General features: G+C 40.0%; 1 protein-coding gene across 3 annotated transcripts in view; it reads right to left on the bottom strand.

Moving 5' to 3' along the window:
* The window catches only part of rbpjb (recombination signal binding protein for immunoglobulin kappa J region b), an 89769-nt gene that overhangs the window by 29059 nt on the left and 39478 nt on the right, over positions 1-21232 (bottom strand). For all 3 annotated transcript variants that reach the window (XM_078215642.1, XM_078215650.1, XM_078215661.1), the window contains 2 exons: positions 5850-6015; positions 396-570 (listed from right to left, as the gene is read on the bottom strand). In XM_078215642.1, the coding sequence (XP_078071768.1) occupies positions 396-570; positions 5850-6015 (341 nt within the window). The remainder of the gene's footprint in view (positions 1-395; positions 571-5849; positions 6016-21232) is intronic.

Here is a 21232-nt window from a genome sequence, read left to right as displayed (position 1 = left end):
TGTGTAACATTGCTGTGCAAATACAATGAAAATAAGTAGCTTTATAATCTTCCCTCTGATGGAGATAGTTAATAGGAATTTACCAACTTTATTGAAGGTGAAATTCCAAAACATTTTGGTTCAGTTTCCCTATACCTGTCTCCCTGCCAAATTGCAGGTCTAAAAAAATACACAATTTACTTTCGAGCAAAATATGTGCATTCGCAGTAACCGTCAAGCTTGAGGCTAACTGAGCCATTTTTCAGGAGTCCCACAAATAAAATAATGCTCATTTTTAAACCCAATTATTCTTTTTAGAATGAAAGGTTATGTATAATATCATATATTTAAAATTATACACTTCCTCATTGTACTAAGACATGTAATATTTGGCTGCAAAATTCATAGATACTTACAATCTGCATTTTTCAAGGACTGTTTCTTTTTAGAAGGTTTGGAGATTACTTTGATCCGCTTGCTGTGAAAGACGCCAATGTCGTCACTATTACCATAAAACATTTTTACTGATAACATGAAGTGCTTTCTCTTGTCAGAGTCTGATATGTACAATGTTTTGGCTGTGCAATAGTTCTGAGAAAATAAAAGAACACAAGACTTGAACAATTAAGCAAATAAAAGAGGAAGCGACTTGGCTATGAGCGACAATATGAAATTTCATGGAACTGATTTCAGATTTCCTAAACTTCAACTGTGATCTAAAGTTTAAAATAAAAGAATTACACACATTTTTACAGAAGGCAAAACATGGCTTTAAATACTCTGCACTGAACCTTGTTGAGAGGAGGTACAAGTGCTTTTAAGTTAGTGGATGGAAATTGATTAAATTAACATGCATTTCAGAGAGACAAGAAACATGAATTAGAATCCATTTTTTTAAAAACTGAGAGACCATTTATGTTAAAACAAAGGGGCGAATAAACTTAACTGCAGCTAAGACTTTGACATGCAACAAACTGCTCCTCGAACTTTGATTGACTTCTTTGACCTTTTCTTGACAGCACACTGCCCTGCAAAGGCATGGCTGTGAAGTTGGGCACATTTTCCATCGCCCCTCTCATTACGTTTGTCTCATTCCACCATTCAGATTGAAGTTTTGAAAAATATTTGTGGACACATCTTACATTTAATAACATCCAAGTGATATCTAGTAAACATAATAAATAGAGCACACGGAACCTCCAGAGGATAGCTCAACTGAACTCCTACTTTGTGGATTTGATGTACCGAATCAAAGTAACATTATAGGAATTAGCAGCAGGAGTAGACCACTCGGCACTCTCGCCCAATCTGCCACCCAATATGATTGTGGTTGATCCAATTATGGCCTCAGCTCCACAATTTGCCTACCCCCAATAACCTTTAACTCTCTGTCAGTCAAGAATCTATAAATCGCTCACGAAAATGTATTAAATGTTCACCATTATTCAGAAAAAAATTAGAAACTGAACAAAAACAGACATGCTTTGGCGCACTAGCTGGTTCTAGCAGTTTGAAATGTGGATGCTCATATGTATGGTTCTGTCAGTGAGCATTAAAGATTAAGAAAGCCCCAAAACACGCTGGTTATAGATTCAGGAACACCAGTTTTGGAGGTTAGACCAATGATACATATGGGGATCCTGACCAAATGGTTGTCATATCTGTTGCGTTTGTCAGCCTCATCAGACTCAATCTGATCACCACCCTAATAATGCGATTAAATGTTCAAAACTTCAAAATCTCAGAAACATATGCAATCATGAAATTACCCTCTTATGGAATGGAAACATTTAAGTTAGTCTTGTATATCAACCATCTGCAATATTGCAGAAAAGAGAGACATGTTGCCAAAGCTTTTCATCTTGCACTCATCAAGAATGCAAAATTTCAAACAATCACAACAATTTATACAACAGGAGAAAGCGGTGCTGTTTGGTTGACAAGTCAACTCTGATTGGCTGAGACACTGCCATGGACAAAGCAAAGCAATGTGTGCCCCCCCCCCCCCCAAAGTTCCCAGCTACTTCAACAAAGATCTAAAGCTTGAAGTCTCTAAATGACATACATTTGTACACAGGGACCCATTCTCTGCAAACAAAAGGAATATGGTCACGGCATTCCTATGTATTTGCTGCCCTTGTCCTTCAGTGGTAGAGGTTGCAGGCTTTAGCACTTGTCCAGCAGCTGCTGTGGGAGGATTTGAATCAATGCCCTGACAGCATTAGCCTGGGCATCTAGATTACTTGTCTAGTAATATTACCACAGTGACACCCCTTGGGATTATATTAAACCAATGGTAATTATCAGAGCTCACACTGGAGGCTCACGTGCAAATGGGGGGGAAAAAGCACATTAGCCAAGGAGGACAGCCCATCAAGCAACTGCTTGAAGCAATTTATGCAGTTATGTAGGAATACCTGTTTGTGTTATAAAATTCTGAGAATATGGAATTCAATGGTACAAGACTCCTACACTACATTCATGCCTTCAGAACACTCACTTAGTAAATTTGTATGTCGACCATTTCAGAAATATCTTGAAATGCAATTCACCTTTCAGAATGATTCTACTGCAGTAACATCACTAAGCAACTGCAAACCATGTCTCCCAAGTCATCTTTGCTGTAGTTCATTGATTAACCAGTCATGTCACTTCGCTCTGGCACAACCGTAGCAAATAATTGCAAACATTTTAAAAGTTAAGATAAACACATACATGACTGCTTCGATTTGGAAATCAAGATTGGATTATTTTCTGTATGATTTTATTTCTTAACTGAAATTATACAAAGGGAAAAAACTTGATATGTCACATTATAAAATGTTACAGCACATTCAGCTCATCAAATTTGTGCTGCAATTATTCTCCAAGGCCAATTAGCTTAATGCCAATTTTTTGTTGGTCCTCTTTCACTTTGCAAGATGATACTGCAGTGGAATTTATTTGAAAAATAAATTTTTCATGGATTTCCAAGTATTGCCCAATAGTACTTCAGGCAGTTGCTTGATTAGCAGAATCATAGAATCCCCACAGTGCAGAAGGAGGCCATTCGGCCCTTCGAGCCTGCACCAACAATGATCCCACCCAGTCCCTAACCCCGTAACCCCACGTATTTACCCTGCTAATCCCCTAACCTACACATCTTGGGACACTAAGGGGCAATTTAGCAAGGCCAATCAACCTAACCCACGCATCTTTGGACCGTGGGAGGAAACCGGGGCACCCGGAGGAAACCTAGAGAGAGAGAATGTGCAAACTCCACACAGAGACCAGAATTTAACCTGGGTCCCTGGCACGTGAGGCAGCAGTGCTAACCACTGTGCCACCCTCTTGGCTAATGTGCTTCTAAAAAAATGGATTGCTTTTTCCCATTTCTGCAACAAGATCAACTGTTTCAATAAGTTTCTGACAGAAAGTTACACTTGCATAGAATCCCTACAGTGCAGAAGGAGGCCATTTGGCTCATCGAGCCTGCACAAACAAAAATCCCACCCAGGCCGTATCCCCGTAACTCCACATATTTACCCTGCTAATCCCCCGACGCCAAGGGTCAATCAACCTAACCCGCACATCTTTGGACATCTTTAGACATTCTAATATTCTCCCCGTCATTTTTATCTAAACATCCCTTCCATTGTGATTATCTGTGTTGTCTTAATATCTCACTAACACAGGGAAAACTACTCAATCAAACCCTTCAGAATGTTGAGGATCTCTAGCAGGTTAATAACCTGCTTGGCCATAGTGTAAAACTCTAAACTTTTCTTCACAACTAGGATGCTACCAGGACTTGATGGATTGAGTTATAAGGAGAGGCTGAATAGACTGGGACTTTTTTCTCTGGAACTTAGGAGGCTGAGGGGTGACCTTAGAGGTTTATAAAATAATGAGGGGCATAGACAAGGTAGATAGTCAATATCTTTTCCCAAAGGTAGGGGAATCTAAAACTAGAGGGCATAGGTTTAAAGTGAGAGGGGAGATACACAAAAGTGTCCAGAGGGGCAATATTTTCCACACAGAGGGTGGTGAGTGTCTGGAACAAGCTGCCAGAGGTAGCAGTAGAGGCGGGTACAATTTTATCTTTTAAAAAGCATTTAGATAGTTACATGGGTACAATGGGTATAGAGGGATATGGGCCAAATGCGGGCAATTGGGATTAGTTTAGGGTTTTTTTTTTAAAAAGGGCAGCATGGACAAGTTGGGCCGAAGGGCCTGTTTCCATGCTGTAAACCTCTATGACTCTAACTATAATTTTGATTCGGGGCAACATTTGAGCTTAGTCATGTTGCACCTTCTCATGGCTTTGTTTCCTTTCTATAAGGGGCACCCCTTATAGAACATGTGCACCAAAAGCAATGTAACTAGATCACTGTACAAGTTTAACATTAACTCCTTGTTTGTGTATTTAAGGGCACTCAGGGAAACCAGCAGATGATGCTTCCTCAGTGGTTTCTATTCTTGTCACAACCTTGGGAACCATTTGGAGAGATAAACCTTCAGACTTTTCTGTAAAATCGTTACAACATCCAAGAATATGAGGTAAGCAAAGCAACATCATATTACCTTGGACTATCTGCCTGGTCCCTGCATAATAGATATTCAGGGCCAACTGCTAAAGGTGCCTTCACAACCTAGCCTTTGTTATCCACTTTTGATTTTCATCCCAATGAGCAATTGGCGAACTGATCAATTTCAGACAACAAACTTGATCTAATGTCCCGACATGAAGCCATTAGTATCTTAAACACTAACTTTAAATCAATACTTTATCTAAGGCTCTCAAATACTTCAACAACTCTTCTGGAGGAATTCCAGCCTTCCGCTGAACAAAGAATCAAACACGTCCCTTTATTTGCTAAGTGCAGTAAATGAATGGATAGCTATAAAAACCATACACAATTCAGAAGTGTGGGTCTTAAATGAAACTTGTAGTAATGTGCCTAAAAATATCATGAAAGTAGAAACTAAAGAGAAAAGCTTGTTGCAAAATATAAACTTAAAAAGCTATGTATTATCAAGGACCAATAGTTACATTGAAGATGAGCAATCAAGTCAGTTCAAAATGGCTAAGCCTCATGGTGAGCTGCTGCAAAAAGCGCTGGTGAGAACGAGGATACAAGATACCAACAGAAGAAAATTAACTTGCAAACTGCAGAAATTTGAGCCAATTTTTCAGAAGTAAAATGAGGCCAAAACAGCTTTCGGTGTAGTAAACAGTAGATTTGCCCAAGTGAAGGGGAGAGCAGCATGAATCTTCAAATAAAGATATGTTTACCCAACAGCTCAAGGGTTGGGCAACTGGAGCAGAAATATTTCAAGAAAAAAAGTGTCTATTTGTATACAGAAGTTAAACAAATAATTAAATTCAGATTCATAGGAACAGCAGTAGGTCAAGCAGCTCCATAAGCCTGTCCCACCACTGAATTAGATCATGGCTGATCTGTATCTTAACTCCATATCCCAACAATGATACCAAATAAAATATGTCGATCTGCCTTTAAAGCTTCAATTGTTCCAACATTCAAAGCATTGTGGGAGGACAATTCCAGATTTCTTTTACAATGGGTTTTGCTACTAAATGGCCTAGTTCTGATTTTAGAATTATATGCTCTCATTCTTGAATACCCCACAAGAGGAAAATGTTTCTCTGAAGCTAACCTATTGAATTCTTCTAACATTTCAAAACATTGATCAAATTACCCCTGAATCTTCCACACTCAAGGGGATTGAAAACACATTTTTGCATTAATGCTACCATTAAAGCATTAAACGTTTAAATTCATGTTTTGTTTTCCTTTATACTTGCAACACCAATTCATAATTGTTGTTTAGCAGTATCTTAGGTCAAGTAAAAAGCCTACTTGGCCTACCTTTCCTTCCAGGTTAAGTTGCTGCATTTCTTGATCACTATTTCCAATCCCAATAAATGCGCATGGTTGTGATTCTTGTTCATTGCATCCGTCTCGTTCCATTTGATCTTTCTTTTTCTTCCATCCACTGCCCATTAGATATACACATGGTGGAGGGCAGAAAAACCTGCAACATAAAGCACCCTTAGAACTAATGTGCAAAATGTCAGATTCTGGATTATTTGCCCCCAATAACATTTAACACTACTCTTCCACTTACTCTCTACAATCTAATGAATTTCCTGGCATTTTCTGAGTTTGCATGTACGATGGGAAATTCAAGTGAATCAAAATAATACTCAACACTCACCAAACCACACTTTCACCCAAATTATAATACTACTGAACCATTACTGGCCTTTACTACATTTCCTAAATCAGTCAATGCTATGGCACACAACTACACATAGCATGCAAATATTTTCTTCTGCATATAAATGAAAAATTCAATAGCATTTTACAAGCGCACATGTATCACTTTAGCAGTTTTTCTTTATCACTACAGACTAATGAAGTGCCATTGTTTCACTGGTTGAACAACTAACATTATTGCACTCTTCTGCGGCTCTACAATGCATTATAGTTAAAATCAGCTAAACAAATGAATAGTCAGAAGCTAGGTATACAGCATCTGTTAACCAAATTGTATTTTAAAACATCACCCTCCACTCGATTTTTTAAAATGGTGTTTTGTATGTGCTGCACTATTATTGCTTGTATCACAAGTTTTAACCTTCAGTACTACACATTTGTAAATATAGTAGCAAAATGACTTCAAGGTGACTAAGTAAACCAACCTTAAAAATCCAGGTCAGCTAATCCCAATGGCAACATTTTTTAAAATATGACTCTTCACAGAAGAACAGTTAACCATTATGCAGCACAGAGAAAATTAAGTTACATTTTTTTTTCAAACAACTCTTCTCATTTAATGCTACCTTTTTAAAATACTAAACAAAAATGCATCACCTTGGACATCAATGAAAGCAAACTTATTCTAACAAAGAACTGGACTCAGGATACAAATTAATTTTAAAATAAATTTAAAATGGCCATGCTAAATTAACCCTAATGCCAGGGGGATTAGCAGGATAAATATGAGGACTGACAGGGATAGTGCCTGGGTGGGATTGTGGTCAGTGCAGACTCAATGGGCCGAATGGCCTCCTTCTGCACTATAGGAATTCTATGACTCTATGAAATTCAAACCACAAGTTGTCTTAACTTCCCTGGTCTGATAAAAGACCTTGCTATGTTGCTTGATCCTGCAACTGTCTTGCTAAACCAAACAGCTAAACATTGACAATGGCAATTTGCTGGTTTCCTATCACTGCTGACACCTGTGGTGCACAATCATCCCTGACTCCCAGTTCCCCTGCTCTTTAGCTTCCTCTTATGCTCACTTTTTTGACCCCAACTGATTCTTCCAGGCTTCCTGCTGCAAACTATCAATCCCACCGGCTACCCATGCTATTAAGTATTAAAAGTCTGCACTTGCCCCATTTCAAGTTCAGGAACCTCAGGACCAGACCAACTCAGCTGGAAGTATGTTTGGCCTATCCTGTCTTATATTCTGCCAGCCACCTCCATCAATCAACTCTCCCTGACCCTTTGATCCTCTTGTTTTATACAAACACGTCATCAACTTTAATGAGGTAAGGTAATAGGTTGTAGGATCATACAGTTAGAATCACAGTACTTCAAGTTTTGTTTTACTGGAAACTGCTGAAGGTATAATTTCTCTAGGAGTATAATTGGTGGAATGATTATTCTTGGATGATAACAGCTATACCAAGTTCAGAAAGAAGCCATAGTCAAAAGTATTAGAACATAGAACATAACATCGCAGTACAGGTCCTTCAGCCCTTGATGTTGCGCCGACCTGTGAAACTAATCTAAAGCCCATCTAACCAACACTATTCCAATATCATCCATATGTTTATCCAATGACCATTTAAATGCCCTTAATGTTGGCGAGTCCACTACTGCTGTAGGCAGGGCATTCCACGCCCTTACTACTCTGAGTGAAGAACCTACCTCTGACATCTGTCCTATATCTATCACCCCTCAATTTAAAGCTATGTCCCCTCATGCTAGCCATCACCATCTGAGGAAAAAGGCTCTAACTGTCCACTCTATCTAATCTCTGATCATCTTGTATGCCTCTATTAAGTCACCTCTTAACCTTCTTCTCTCTAAGGAAAACAGCCTCAAGTCCATTAGCCTTTCCTCATAAGACCTTCCCACCATACCAGGCAACATCCTGGTAAATCTCCTCTGCATCCTTTCCAATGCTTCCACATCCCTCCTATAATGCGGCGACCAGAACTGTACGCAATACTCCAAGTACAGCCGCACCAGAGTTTTGTACAGCTGCAACATGACCTCATGACTCCGAAACTCAATCCCTCTACCAATGAAAGCTAACACACCGTACGCCTTCTTAATAACCCTATCAACCTGGGTGCCAACTTTCAGGGATCTATGCACATGGACACCGAGATCTCTCTGCTCATCCACACTACCAAGTATCTTACCATTAGCCCAGTACTCTGTATTCCTGTTACTCCTTCCAAAGTGAATCACCTCACACTTTTCCGCATTAAACTCCATTTGCCACCTCTCAGCCCAGCTCTGCAGCTTATCTATGTCCCTCTGTAACCTGCAACATCCTTCCGCACTGTCCACAACTCCACTGACTTTACTGTCATCCGCAAATTCACTGACCCATCCTTCTACGCCCTCATCGAGGTCATTTATAAAAATGACAAACAGCAGTGGCCCCAAAACAGATCCTTGCGGTACACCACTAGTAACTGAACTCCAGGATGAACATTTCCCATCAACCACCACCTGCTGTCTTCTTACAGCTAGCCAATTTCTGATCCAACCGCTAAATCACCCTCAATCCCATGCCTCCACATCTTCTGCAATCGCTTACAGTGGGGAACCTTATCAAATGCTTTACTGAAATCCATATACACCACATCAACTGCTTTACCTCTTTGGTCACCTTCTCAAAGAACTCAATAAGGTTTGTGAGGCACGACCTACCCTTCACAAAACAGTGTTGACTATCCCTAATCAAATTATTCCTTTCTAGATGCTTATAAATCCTATCTCTTGTAATCCTTTCCAAAACTGCCCACAACAGAAGTAAGGCTCACCGGTCTATAATTACCAGGGTTGTCTCTACTCCCCTTCTTGAACAAGGGGACAACATTTGCTATCCTCCAGTCTTCTGGCACTATTCCTGTAGACAATGACGACATAAAGATCAAAGGCTTTGCAATCTCCTCCCTAGCCTCCCAGAGAATCCTAGGATTCATTCGGCCCAGGGGACTTATCTATTTTCACACTTTCCAGAATTGCTAACACCTCCTCCTTATGAACCTCAATCCAGTCTAGTCCAATAGCCTGTATCTCAGTATTCTCCTCGACAACATTGTCTTTTTCCTGTGTGAATACTGACGAAAAGTATTCATTTAGCGCCTCGCCTATCTCTTCGGACTCCACACACAACTTCCCACTACTGTCCTTGACTGGCCCTAATCTTACCCTAGTCATTCTTTTATTCCTGACATACCTATAGAAAGCTTTAGGATTTTCCTTGATCCTACCTGCCAAAGACTTCTCGTGTCCCCTCCTGGCTCTTCTTAGCTCTCTCTTTAGGTCCTTCCTGGCTAACTTAACTCTTAAGCGCCCTAACTGAGCCTTCATGTCTCATCTTAACATAAGTCTCCTTCTTCCTCTTCGCAAGAGATTCAACTTCTTTAGTAAACCACGGTTCCCTCGCTCAACCACTTCCTCCCTGCCTGACAGGTACATACTTATCAAGGACACGCAGTAGCTGTTCCTTAAACAAACTCCACATTTCAATTGTGCCCATCCCCTGCAGTTTCCTTCCACATCCTATGCATCCTAAATCTCGCCTAATCGCATCATAATTTCCTTTCCCCCAGCTATAACTCTTGCCCTGCGGTATATACCTATCCCTTTCCATCGCTAAAGTAAGCGTAACCGAATTGTGGTCACTATCACCCAAGTGTTCACCTACCTCCAAATCTAACACCTGGCCTGGTTCATTACTCAGTACCAAATCCAATATGGCCTCGCCTCTTGTTGGCCTATTTACATACTGTGTCAGGAAACCCTCCTGCACACATTGGACAAAAACTGACCCATCTAAAGTACTCGAACTATAGCTTTTCCAGTCAATATTTGTAAAGTTAAAGTCCCCCATAATAACTACCCTGTTACTTTCGCTCCTATCCAGAATCATCTTTGCAATCCTTTCCTCTACATCTCTGGAACTTTGAGGCCTATAGAAAACTCCCAACAGGATGACCTCTCCTTTCCTGTTTCTAACCTCAGCCCATACTACCTCAGTAGACGAGTCCTCATCAAACGTCCTTTCTGCCACCGTAATACTGCCCTTGACTAACAATGCCACACCTCCCCCTCTTTTACCACCTTCCCTGATCTTATGAAAACATCTAAACCCCGGAACCTGCAACAACCATTCCTGTCCCTGCTCTATCCATGTCTCCGAAATGGCCACAACATCGAAGTCCCAGGGACCAACCCATGCTGCAAGTTCACCCACCTTATTCCAGATGCTCCTGGCGTTGAAGTAGACACACTTCAAACCACCTTCCTACCTGCCGGTACACTCCTGCGACCTTGAAACCTTATTCATGACCTCACTACTCTCAACCTCCTATACACTGGAGCTACAATCCCATCCCCCTGCTGAATTAGTTTAAACCCTCCTGAAGAGCATTAGCAAATCGTGGAGATTATGTTGTTGCCTGTCCTTCCTGATTGTGGTCTGAGAGTTAGGAAGTTCAGGATCCAGTCGCAGAGGGAAGTGCCGATGCCCAGGCCCAATTAGCAAAGTTTTATTAAAGATATCAAAACACAACAGACTTTTACTTCCCATCCGATTGAGACTGCTGTAGACCGTAAAGGTCAAGCAAAGACCTACCAATTCTTCACAATGGTAAGTAGACCGAGTCAATATACTGGAGTTGAAGCCATCCAATACATGGCATTGGCCATACGAGCAAAAACCTGACTGTCTGGTTTTGTACTCTACTTGTCATAGTTTTGGGCTTTTGCTGAAAAATTAATGTGTCAGAGTATCAGAGGTGGACCATGAGATGGTGAGAGAAAGGTGGGAATTAAAAGCAAATTTGGTGAATTTTCCCAACTGATCATTACCATTCTTTGTTTTTTGTTCCATGATATCTTGATTATTTAATTTTGCCTGCTCTCCATCTTCTCTCAGACCCTCCCTGGAACACCTAGATAACAAGGACACCCATGTCAGACTCCTACTTATTGACTACAGCTCAGCCCTCAACACCATTATTCCCACAAAACTCATCTCCAAACTCCATGGCCTGGGCATCGGCACTTCCCTCTGCGACTGGATCCTGAACTTCCCAACTCTCAGACCACAATCAGTAAGGATAGGCAACAACACCTCCTCCACGATCCTCCTCAACATCAGTGCCCCACGAGGCTGTGTTCTCAGCCCCCTACTATATTCCTTATACACCTATGACTGTGTGGCCAAATTCCCCTCCAATTCGATTTTCAAGTTTGCTGACAACACCACCAAAGTGGGTCGGATCTCAAACAATGACGAAACAGAGTACAGGAATGAGATAGAGAATCTGGTGAACTGGTGCAGCAACAATAATCTCTCCAAAACGAAGGAGATTGTCATTGACTTCAGGAAGTGTAAAGGAGAACATGCCCCTGTCTACAACAATGGGGACGAAGTAGAAAGGGTCGAGAGCTTCAAATTTTTAGGTGCCCAGATCACCAACAACCTGTCCTGGCCCCCCCATGCTGACACTATAGTTAAGAAAGCCCACCAACGCCTCTACTTTCTCAGAAGACTAAGGAAATTTGGCATGTCAGCTATGACTCTCACCAACTTTTACAGATGCACCATAGAAAACATTCTTTCTGGTTGTTTCACAGCTTGGTATGGCTCCTGCTCTGCCCAAGACCACAAGGAATTACAAAAGGTCGTGAATGTAGCCCAATCCATCACACAAACCAGCCTCCCATCCACTGACTCAGTCTACACTTCCCGCTGCTTCGGCAAAGCAACCAGCATAATTAAGGACCCCACGCACCCTGGACATTCTCTCTTCCACCTTCTTCCTTCGGGAAAAAGATACAAAAGTCTGAGGTCACGTACCAACTGACTCAAGAACAGCTTCTTCCCTGCTCAAGAACAGCTTCTTCCCTGCTGCTGTCAGACTTTTGAATGGACTTACCTTACGTTAAGTTGATCTTTCTCTACACCTTAGCTATGACTGTAACATTACATTCTGCACACTCTCGTTTCCTTCTCTATGAACGGTATGCTTTGTATGTATAGCGCGCAAGAAATAATAGTTTTTACTGTATGTTAATACATGACAATAATAAATCAAATCAAAATCAAACCTTTATATTCCACCTTCAACCCCCCCTCCCCCCATTTTAACAGCATAAAGCCCATCACATTTGTACCTCCCTTCAGCTCGAAAGAGTCATATCTGACTCAAAACATTAAGTCTCTTTGCCATAGCTACAACATTGTTTCCAGCACTTCAGATTTCCAGCATCTGCAGTATTTTGTCTTTACTTAAAACATGTCTCTTGACAGAAACTTGTTTTTCTAAAGGGTCACTGTAACATGAATGGTGAAGCTTTGCTACAATAGTGGATATAGAAGTACAAAATTCCAATAATTCTCAATACAACTTACTCACCTGTGGCCATTATACAAAGGATGTCATTGTAGCTGTTGTTGGTTTCCTGCTAATGTTAAATCGCACTACATTAAATTCTTAGAACTTAAAACTAAGTCTTGTGGTTAACCGCTGGACACAAATTCTGCCATGAATGCATGACAAGTTGCACTACCCAAGCTTCGCATTGCTTGTTTTGACCATTTTAAACATCTACACTAAGGTAATGAACTTCTTTTGAATGGATTTGTTGCCATATTTCTGAGCCAACCCTGCTTACTGTGCTTAAAAATTCTCATTTTCTCAAATCCCAATTGATTTCAGATCCATGCAATGCATGGTATTTGATCACAATGCCAAGTAAACAAGATGGAAACTTACCTCACCCCAATTATATCATAGTGGGGAGTTCATTGTCTCTTCTCACCACAGCACAGGCTAAATAATGAATATCTGAGGTAACCCATATATTAAGAATATGCTTCCGTGATTTGCTATTGACACTGAAAATCCACAACACTGATCCGACTGAAATTTGCCATCCTTCAAATCACTTTTTTACTTTGGATTGTTCCTTGTCCTTTTTGCTAGCTAATGTAAACCTTATAATACAATGATCACTGCCTCCTAAAGCTCTCCTATTGACACACAATTTACTTGACCCACCTCATTCTCCAGGACCAGACCCAGCATTGCAATTTCTTGCTGGGCCAAAGACGAACTGATCAAACAAATTCTCCTGAATATAATTTCAGAAACTCTTTTCCCCTCTCTGCCCTTCACACTAACCATCCTAATAAAGATTGGCATTGTAATAAAGTTCCCCCTTCATCAATACTTTATAGGTTATGAACATTTCTACTTTCCCAGCAAATTTGCTCCTCTGGCTTGATCCTCTTGTTTCCCACTGGTTTTGAGACTTACAGAATGTAGCTGGTCATGGAATAGTACATCTACTGTTTCATAACATCCTTCACTATAATACTTGCCTTAATCAAACTGCCACCCGTCCTCCCCTATCTTTCCTGAACACTTTGTATTCAGGAATGTTTAGTACAGCCCTACCTTTTTTTGAGCAAGGTCTCTGTTATCACCACAACATCATTTTCCATGTGGCTATCTGCAACTGCAGCTTTGGTAGGCCTGAGCAGTAGATTTTAGTTTAACTTAACCATTTTTTGGGACTTTTCAAATTATATCCACTGCTGTAAGCTAACAAGGTCAAGATGCCATTTTGTAATAACAGTGGTTTAAAGAAGCCATTTTGTATTCTGTACTTTATAAATGTATCAAGAATTACTGTATAATTAACCAGCCAGAAACAATGATTAAATAAGCAGAGTCTTAACAATCAAGTAGCTATTAAGACTAGATATTCTAATATTTGCAGTGTAAAATATTAATTTTGCTGTTGGAAGTACCATCCATGGGAACATAGAGCATTCAGTAACCGAATGGGACATGGGCCTCATTTGTCCTTGGCCATTTGGGGCAGGCGCAGGAGAATGAATGAAGACTTGTACAGTTCAATTAAAAGGAAGATGAACCATCTCATTGTTTTGCTCCATGGAATAATGTATGTAAATAGCTAAATCCAATAAAATTAACCTAGTAACAACACATGACCAATTGGCTAATTACAGTAGGCTTCATTTAGAGATGAGGTGATGCTAATTCAAGGGTTAAAAATGGGTTTCAGGAACCAGCTTGTTGCTTGCAAGTTTGACAACAATTTTGGACGTATTGAGTGCTCCTTGGGGCAGGATTTCAGGAAATCACTGTTGGCTCAGGAAGCTGAAAAATATTAATACTTCTACCTGGCTTGATTATCTAATCAAAGTTGTGAAAGTCAGTCATATATTTGATAAGTATACCTTTTTCCCTTTTAAAAAAATCAATTTATAAAATCTACTATTCAGTATTCTGCTTTTGTCTTCATTGATTAAAGTCATGTCAGAACTAAAATGAATCTACTGAGTTACAGAGGACAAGTTCAGATAACACAATCTATATAAGTTAAGACAGCTCACTAACCTTATTTCTATCACACTTGTGTGACTTCAACACAGCAGGTGAATGTAATGTGAATAAGTGTGAAGTTATCCATTTGGTAGAAAAAACAGAAAGGCAGAGTATTTCTTAAATGGTGAGATGTTGGGAAGTGTCAATATCCAAAGGGGCCTGGGTGTCCTTGGTCATGAGTTACTAAAAACGATCATGCAGGTGCAGCAAGCAATTAGGCAGGCAAAGGGTATGTTGGCCTTCATCACAAAGGGATTGGAGTGCAGGGGTAAAGGTGCCTTGCTATCATTGTATTGATCCTTGGCGAGGCTGCACCTGGAGTATTATGTACAGTTTTGGTCCCCTTACCTCAGGAAGTATCTACATGCCACAGGGACTGAAACAGGGGTTCACGAGAAGCCAAGGGAATCCCTGAGACGGCAGAGCTGTCTTACGAGGAGCGATTGAGGAAACTGGGTCTGTAATGTCTAGAGCTTTGAAGAATGGCAGGTGATCTCATTGAAACCGGCAAAATTCTTAAAGGGCATGACAGTGTAGATGCAGGTAGGATGTTTCCCCTGGCTGATGAATCTAGAACTAGAAGGCAGTCTCAGAATAAGGGGACAGACTATTTAAGATTGATATGAAGAGAAGTTTCTTCACTCAGAGGGTGGTGAATTTTTGGATTTTTTATACGTAACCATTGAGCAAATTCAAGACAGAAATCAATGGATTTCTGGATTTTGATGACATTAAGGGTTGGGGCACAGTGCTGGAAAGTGCCATTGAAGTAGATGCTCAGCCATTACTAAAATGAACAGTGAAGTGGGCTCAAAAACAGAAAATGTACAAAATCCCAGCAGGTCCGACAGCATCTGTGGAGAGAGAACAGAGCTAACGTTTTAAATCTGGATGAGCCTTTAATAGAGCTGTGGAGCAGGCTCGATGGGCTGAATGACCTCCTCCTATGTTTTGTTCCTATATACATGCACTGTAAATCTAATTTTGACCTCATTGCCTTTTTTGACCCCATCTGATACCTTACTATTTTTTGCTGTCATGCTTTCTCTCCCTCCCAATCCTTTGTGCACCTTGATTTGCCTTTCTAATACAACATACTGGTTCCCATCCGCCTGCCAAGTTAGTTAAATCTTGTTCAAAAGTATTAGTGAACTGCCCCATCAGGACAATAGCACCAACTCTCTTTTAAAAGAATAACTTTTAAATATCAAAGTTAATTAATTTAGGTAATTAGCATACTGTTAGAAGGTGCCATCCTCAATAGAACATGGAAATTGTCTTTGGGAACTGATGATAAACACTGTAGATTTCAGATTGGTGAGCAAGGCAAGCTCTGTAACACAAACAGACCTGTGAAAATCTAACAAGTGTTCATTAAGATTTCTAATTGGACTGTTTGTGAGATTCAAAATTTATGTTCCTCATCAGTTATTAAATGACAAATTAAGGGGTTATATAAATATTGTCCTCTGATTTATGGGAAACAAAACAAAAAACCCAAAATACTGCTCTTATGTGATCTGACTGCATAGGTGAAATTGGGATTCCCACACTGGCGTGTATAGATTCTACCAATCCCAATGTCCTAGAAATCTAAAGCCCTCCCCAAACTACACCATTTCTCCCAGCCACGTATTCATCCACTCTATGCTCTTTTTTCTACGCTAACCAGTGTGGGATACTGGGAGTAATCTCGAGATTGCTAGCATTGAGGTTTTGTTTGCTAGTCTTCCCAGTTCATTCACTCAAGCTGGCTCCTAAATTCAATATGACCACAGCTGATTTTCTGCTACAACTCCACTTTTCCACATAATCCCTTGTCCCTTTATTCCCTCAGACACCAAAAATCTACTTCAGCCTTGAAGAGACAACAATGGAGCATTCATAATCCTCTAGGTACAGAGCTCCAAAGATTCACAACTGAATGGAGATATTTAGCTCATTTCAGTCCTGAATGATTGAACCCTTATCCTGAGACTATGCCCCTGTATTCTAAATTTCCCAGCCAAGTGAAGCCAACTACTCAGTAACTAAAAAAGAAAAATACTAAATGTTTGGACAATCAGAGAAATGTTATGGTGCAGATCATTCAGCCCATTGTGCGCGCACCAGTTTTCCAAATGAGCAATTCACTTAGTGCAATTCTCCCATCTTCTCCCCGTAACCCCTGCACATTCTTCATTTTTTAGATAACTTTCCTTTTTTTAAGATAAGATTCCTTTTTGAATGCTTCAATTGAACCTGCCTCCACCACGTACTCAGACAGTGCATTCCAGAACGTGATCACTTGCTGCGTGAAGATGTTTTTCATGTTTATTTTGTTTTTAACTAATTAGTTGAAATTGTCACTGTCAAGATTCCCAAAAAAGGGGACAGAGAATTACATTATTTCTATCCTCCAGTTTTCACCTTTCTCATCCAAAAAACTTCTAAAATAATGATTTTATTATATTTAAATTTGTGTAAATTTACACAGTCAATTATGATCTGGACTACATTTCTTGAAAGGCTTCTTTAAGTAGGTTTGATAGTGACTTTTAAAAAGGAATTGGATAAATACTTAAATAGGAAAACTTGTGGGATAATGGGGAAAGAGCGAGAGAATGGGATATCATATCTAATCCAATAGCTCTTACAGAAAGCACAATGGGTTGAATGGCTTTCTTTTGTGCTGTATCGTTCAATACAACGTAAATTGAATATTTAAAATGGCAGATCTCAGTTTGTGTACATTAAAATATTTTAGTGGCCTTGGAAATGACCCAGCGATGTTTTACCAGGGTAATTCCTGGGATAAAAGGACTAGCTAAATTTGGATTATATCACCTAGGTGGTACAAGGCTAATTCAACCATGATCTGATTGTGTTTCAAACAATAAAGGGAATTGATGTTACTTGAGAATGTGCAATGTGCTCTTTCCCTCAAGCAGGGAAGTCAGAGAAAGGGGACAGAATCAAAAAATTATAGTAAAACCCATAATAGACATACCAAGGATAACCTATTCACAAAGAAATTAAATAATGTGGAATACCCGCTTGCATTAATTGGTTAAGGGACAAGTAGTAGTAGTGAAGAATGGATGGATAAATACTGAAGCCCGCCCCTCCCACACCCCCAACAAGGCTCAGTATTTAATGACCCACATTTGATTATACAAAGCATAATTTCAAATCTGCAGATGACAAGAAACTCATGTAAACTCATCATCTCACAAGCAATTAAGGATGAGCAATAATACTGACCTTGTCAGCAACACTTGCATCCCATTAAAGAATTAAAAAAGGTGAGAATATCAGGAGACTTTGAAATTGCATAGACAAGCTTGTGAAAATGGGCAAACACATGCCAAATGAAAGTTAATGCAGAGAAGTGTGAAGTGATACATTTTGATCAACAGAATGAGGGGCAACTATTGAAAGTGGCAGGATAAGTTAATTAGGCTAGGTAAAAAATGCATGTGGGATCCTTGGCTTTATAAATAGAGGTGTATGCTCAAACTGTAATCACTGGTTAGGCCTCAGCTCAATTACTGTGTCCAATTCTGGACATCATACTTTAGGACGCGAGAGACTTGGAGAAGGCGCAGAGAGAACTTTTGCGAATTGTTCCAGGGATACAAAGAAATCAAAGAAGCTAGGATAGTTCTTGAGTAGAGATGGTTATAGGCAGAGTTTACAGAGTTGTTCAAGGATTCTGATAGATCTTCCCGATTTGCCCTGTTTTACTGGTAGGAACACATGTAACCAGGGCCACAGATTTAGATCAATGGCAAAACAACCAGAGGAGATGACGATTTTTAAAAAATTTACACAGTCAGTTATGGTCTGGGCTACATTTCTTGAAAGGCTTCTTTAAATAGGTTTGAGTGACATTTAAAAAGGAATTGGATAAATACTTAAATAGGAAAACTTGTGGGATAATGGGGAAAGAGCAAGAGAATGGGATATCATATCTAATCCAATAGCTCTTACAGAAAGCACAATGGGTTGAATGGCTTTCTTTTGTGCTGTATCGTTCAATACAATGCAAATTGAATATTTAAAATGGAGTTAAGTGTTTAGTTGAAGAAGAGTATCAGAGAATATACACAAAATGCAGGAACTGTGGATAAAATAAAGGTGCCACTGCATTAAAATTGGTAGATTAGATATAATGAGTTACAAGGTCTCCTCTTGGTCCCGTGTTTGCTATTTCTTCAATCTGTCTCCAATTCTTACTCGAGAGCAGTAATCCATTTGCATGACAGCCTTCTGTTCTTGTGTTAACTATTCCAGCCTTTCCTATCTAATTGTTTGTCCTCACCATAGTCAGAATATATTCAAATCCAAGAAGCACCTTCTTCAGAAAGTGATGGTCAACGCTATCCACTAAATGGAGCTCAAATGAAAATAACAAAGCAATGTCAAGTTCTGGGAGATGAAGCTACAAGCCAGTTCTGAGCGTAGACGTTGTAAATACAGGAAGTTGAAGTGCAATTGTCAAATCTAGTTTGCTGGGAACTGTTACACCACTCAAGATCTAGCCTTTACTATTAAAATAATTAGCACAATGTTAGGATTACAGCAGAAGACAAAAAATGATTCATTTGTTATTAAGCAAAACATTTACACATTTGGGGGTGGCATGGTGGTACACACACAGTTGTACACACTGTCCCTTCCTGCCATGCTCTGATCATTGCTTCCCTTATTTCTAATATGCTCCCTTGCCTTGTCTTCTCTCTTTAATTCATCACACCATCCAAAACTTGATCCCCTTGCCCTCACTGTTTAGCTTAAAGCCCTCTCTATACCTTAGTGGTTAGCACTGCTGCCTCAATTCCAGGGACCTGGGCTCGATTCTCAGCTTGGGTCACTGTCTGTGTGGAGTTTGCACATTCTCCCCGTGTCTGCGTGGGTTTCCTCCAGGTGCTCTGGTTTCCTCCCACAGTCCAAAGATGTGCAGGTTTGTGGATTGGCCATGATAAATTGCCCCTTAGTGTTCCGGTATATGTAGGTTAGAGGGATTAGGGGGGTAAATATGTGGGGCTATAAGGATAGGGCCTGGGTGAGATTGTCGGTGCAGACTCGATGGGCTGAATGGCCTCCTTCTGCACTGTAGGGATTCTACAATTCTATGACATATGCCAGGAGGTTTACTTGAGACATGAGCACAACTTTAGACTCATTTCAGCACATGAACAAGTGGCACAATATTAGATTTTTTTTAGAGCAATACTTAAATTAAGACCCTGCCTTCCCTCCTTGGTTGTCATAAACAATCAAATTGTATCGACCACTATTTATGCTTCAACCAATATCATTAGAACAGATTAATGTAGCCAATTATTTCAATTGTTTTGTGAAACCTTGATGCGCACAAATGTTTTCTTACATTACAACAGTACCATATTAACTTCATTAACTTAAGTGTTTTGCAGACATCGAGTATCTGTAAATTGCTGTATAAATGCAAGTCCATCTAAAAGTCTAAAGCTAAGCCTTTATCTTAAAGCACATCTGCAGTAGCAGTATGCATGTTAAGTATGTTTTGATGGGCAAAAGGAGGTGGTTTTTTTGGTTTGCACATACAACCATTGCAAATGTTAAAAATTAACAGATCAACTCTGTGGAGCACATTAGCTATTTCAACCATCACAGTAAGGCCAGCTCAAATAGGTTACTGCATCATTTCTTCGCTGACTTTCAAATACTGAGTCATCCTTAGATGACTCAAGATTCAGATTGCTGAATTAAAACCACAAGTCATTTTGCTACCATTTCTTAAGCTCAACTCTTTTCCTGAACCTATACAGTTGAGGCACAAAAGCTTGCTGCTTATTCTTGTGAGCAACTTTTTCCAAAGACTGGAATGGAAGAGTTGTCACAGTTATCAAAAAAAATTATAGACTAGAATTATCCACTACATGATCAGGTGTACACGAACTGCTAGAAAACGCAAAGCATACGACAACCATTCAAAATTACAGGAACAACCTGCAACATTATAAGACAAGTTATAAAATCCTATCCACTAAAATTCTCATCTTCATAACTGCCATGTGCATCATCTTTTGTGCAATAAGGTGTTTTGTAGAATGTTTGGAAAATGGATAACAAGCCAGGAAAAGGACAGATTAAGAGGGATAATCAGATGCTTCAAAGCAAAGATAGGCTTTGAGATTTTTGCAAAGATGCCGTGAGCATAAGGAGAGAGAGAGGTTCAAGAGGATAAAGAACTGGAATGTGCGATTGGTGTAGAGTGGGGAGGGAAAGTGTGCTGGGTGAGAGCGAGCGCGAGTGCAAGAGAAGTGACATCCTTTAGGATAGGAACAGAAAATGCTGCAAAATCTCAGCAGGTCTGACAGCATCTGTGGGGAGAAAATAGAGCCAACGTTTCAAGCCTAGATCATCAGAACAGATGATGGGTAGTCTAGACCCGAAACTTTGGCTCTATTCTCTCCCGACAGTTGCTTTCAAACATGCTGAGATTTTCCAGCATTGTCTGTTTCACATTCCAGCATCCACAGTATTTTACTTTTGTCCAGATGACTGCGTTGCCTGCCCAGTGCCAAGGTTCAGGGCATC

Source organism: Mustelus asterias, chromosome 1, assembly GCF_964213995.1.
Source record: "Mustelus asterias chromosome 1, sMusAst1.hap1.1, whole genome shotgun sequence".
In the NCBI taxonomy this organism is placed as follows: Eukaryota; Metazoa; Chordata; class Chondrichthyes; order Carcharhiniformes; family Triakidae; genus Mustelus; species Mustelus asterias.
This window is presented reverse-complemented; position numbering and strand designations above follow the sequence as displayed.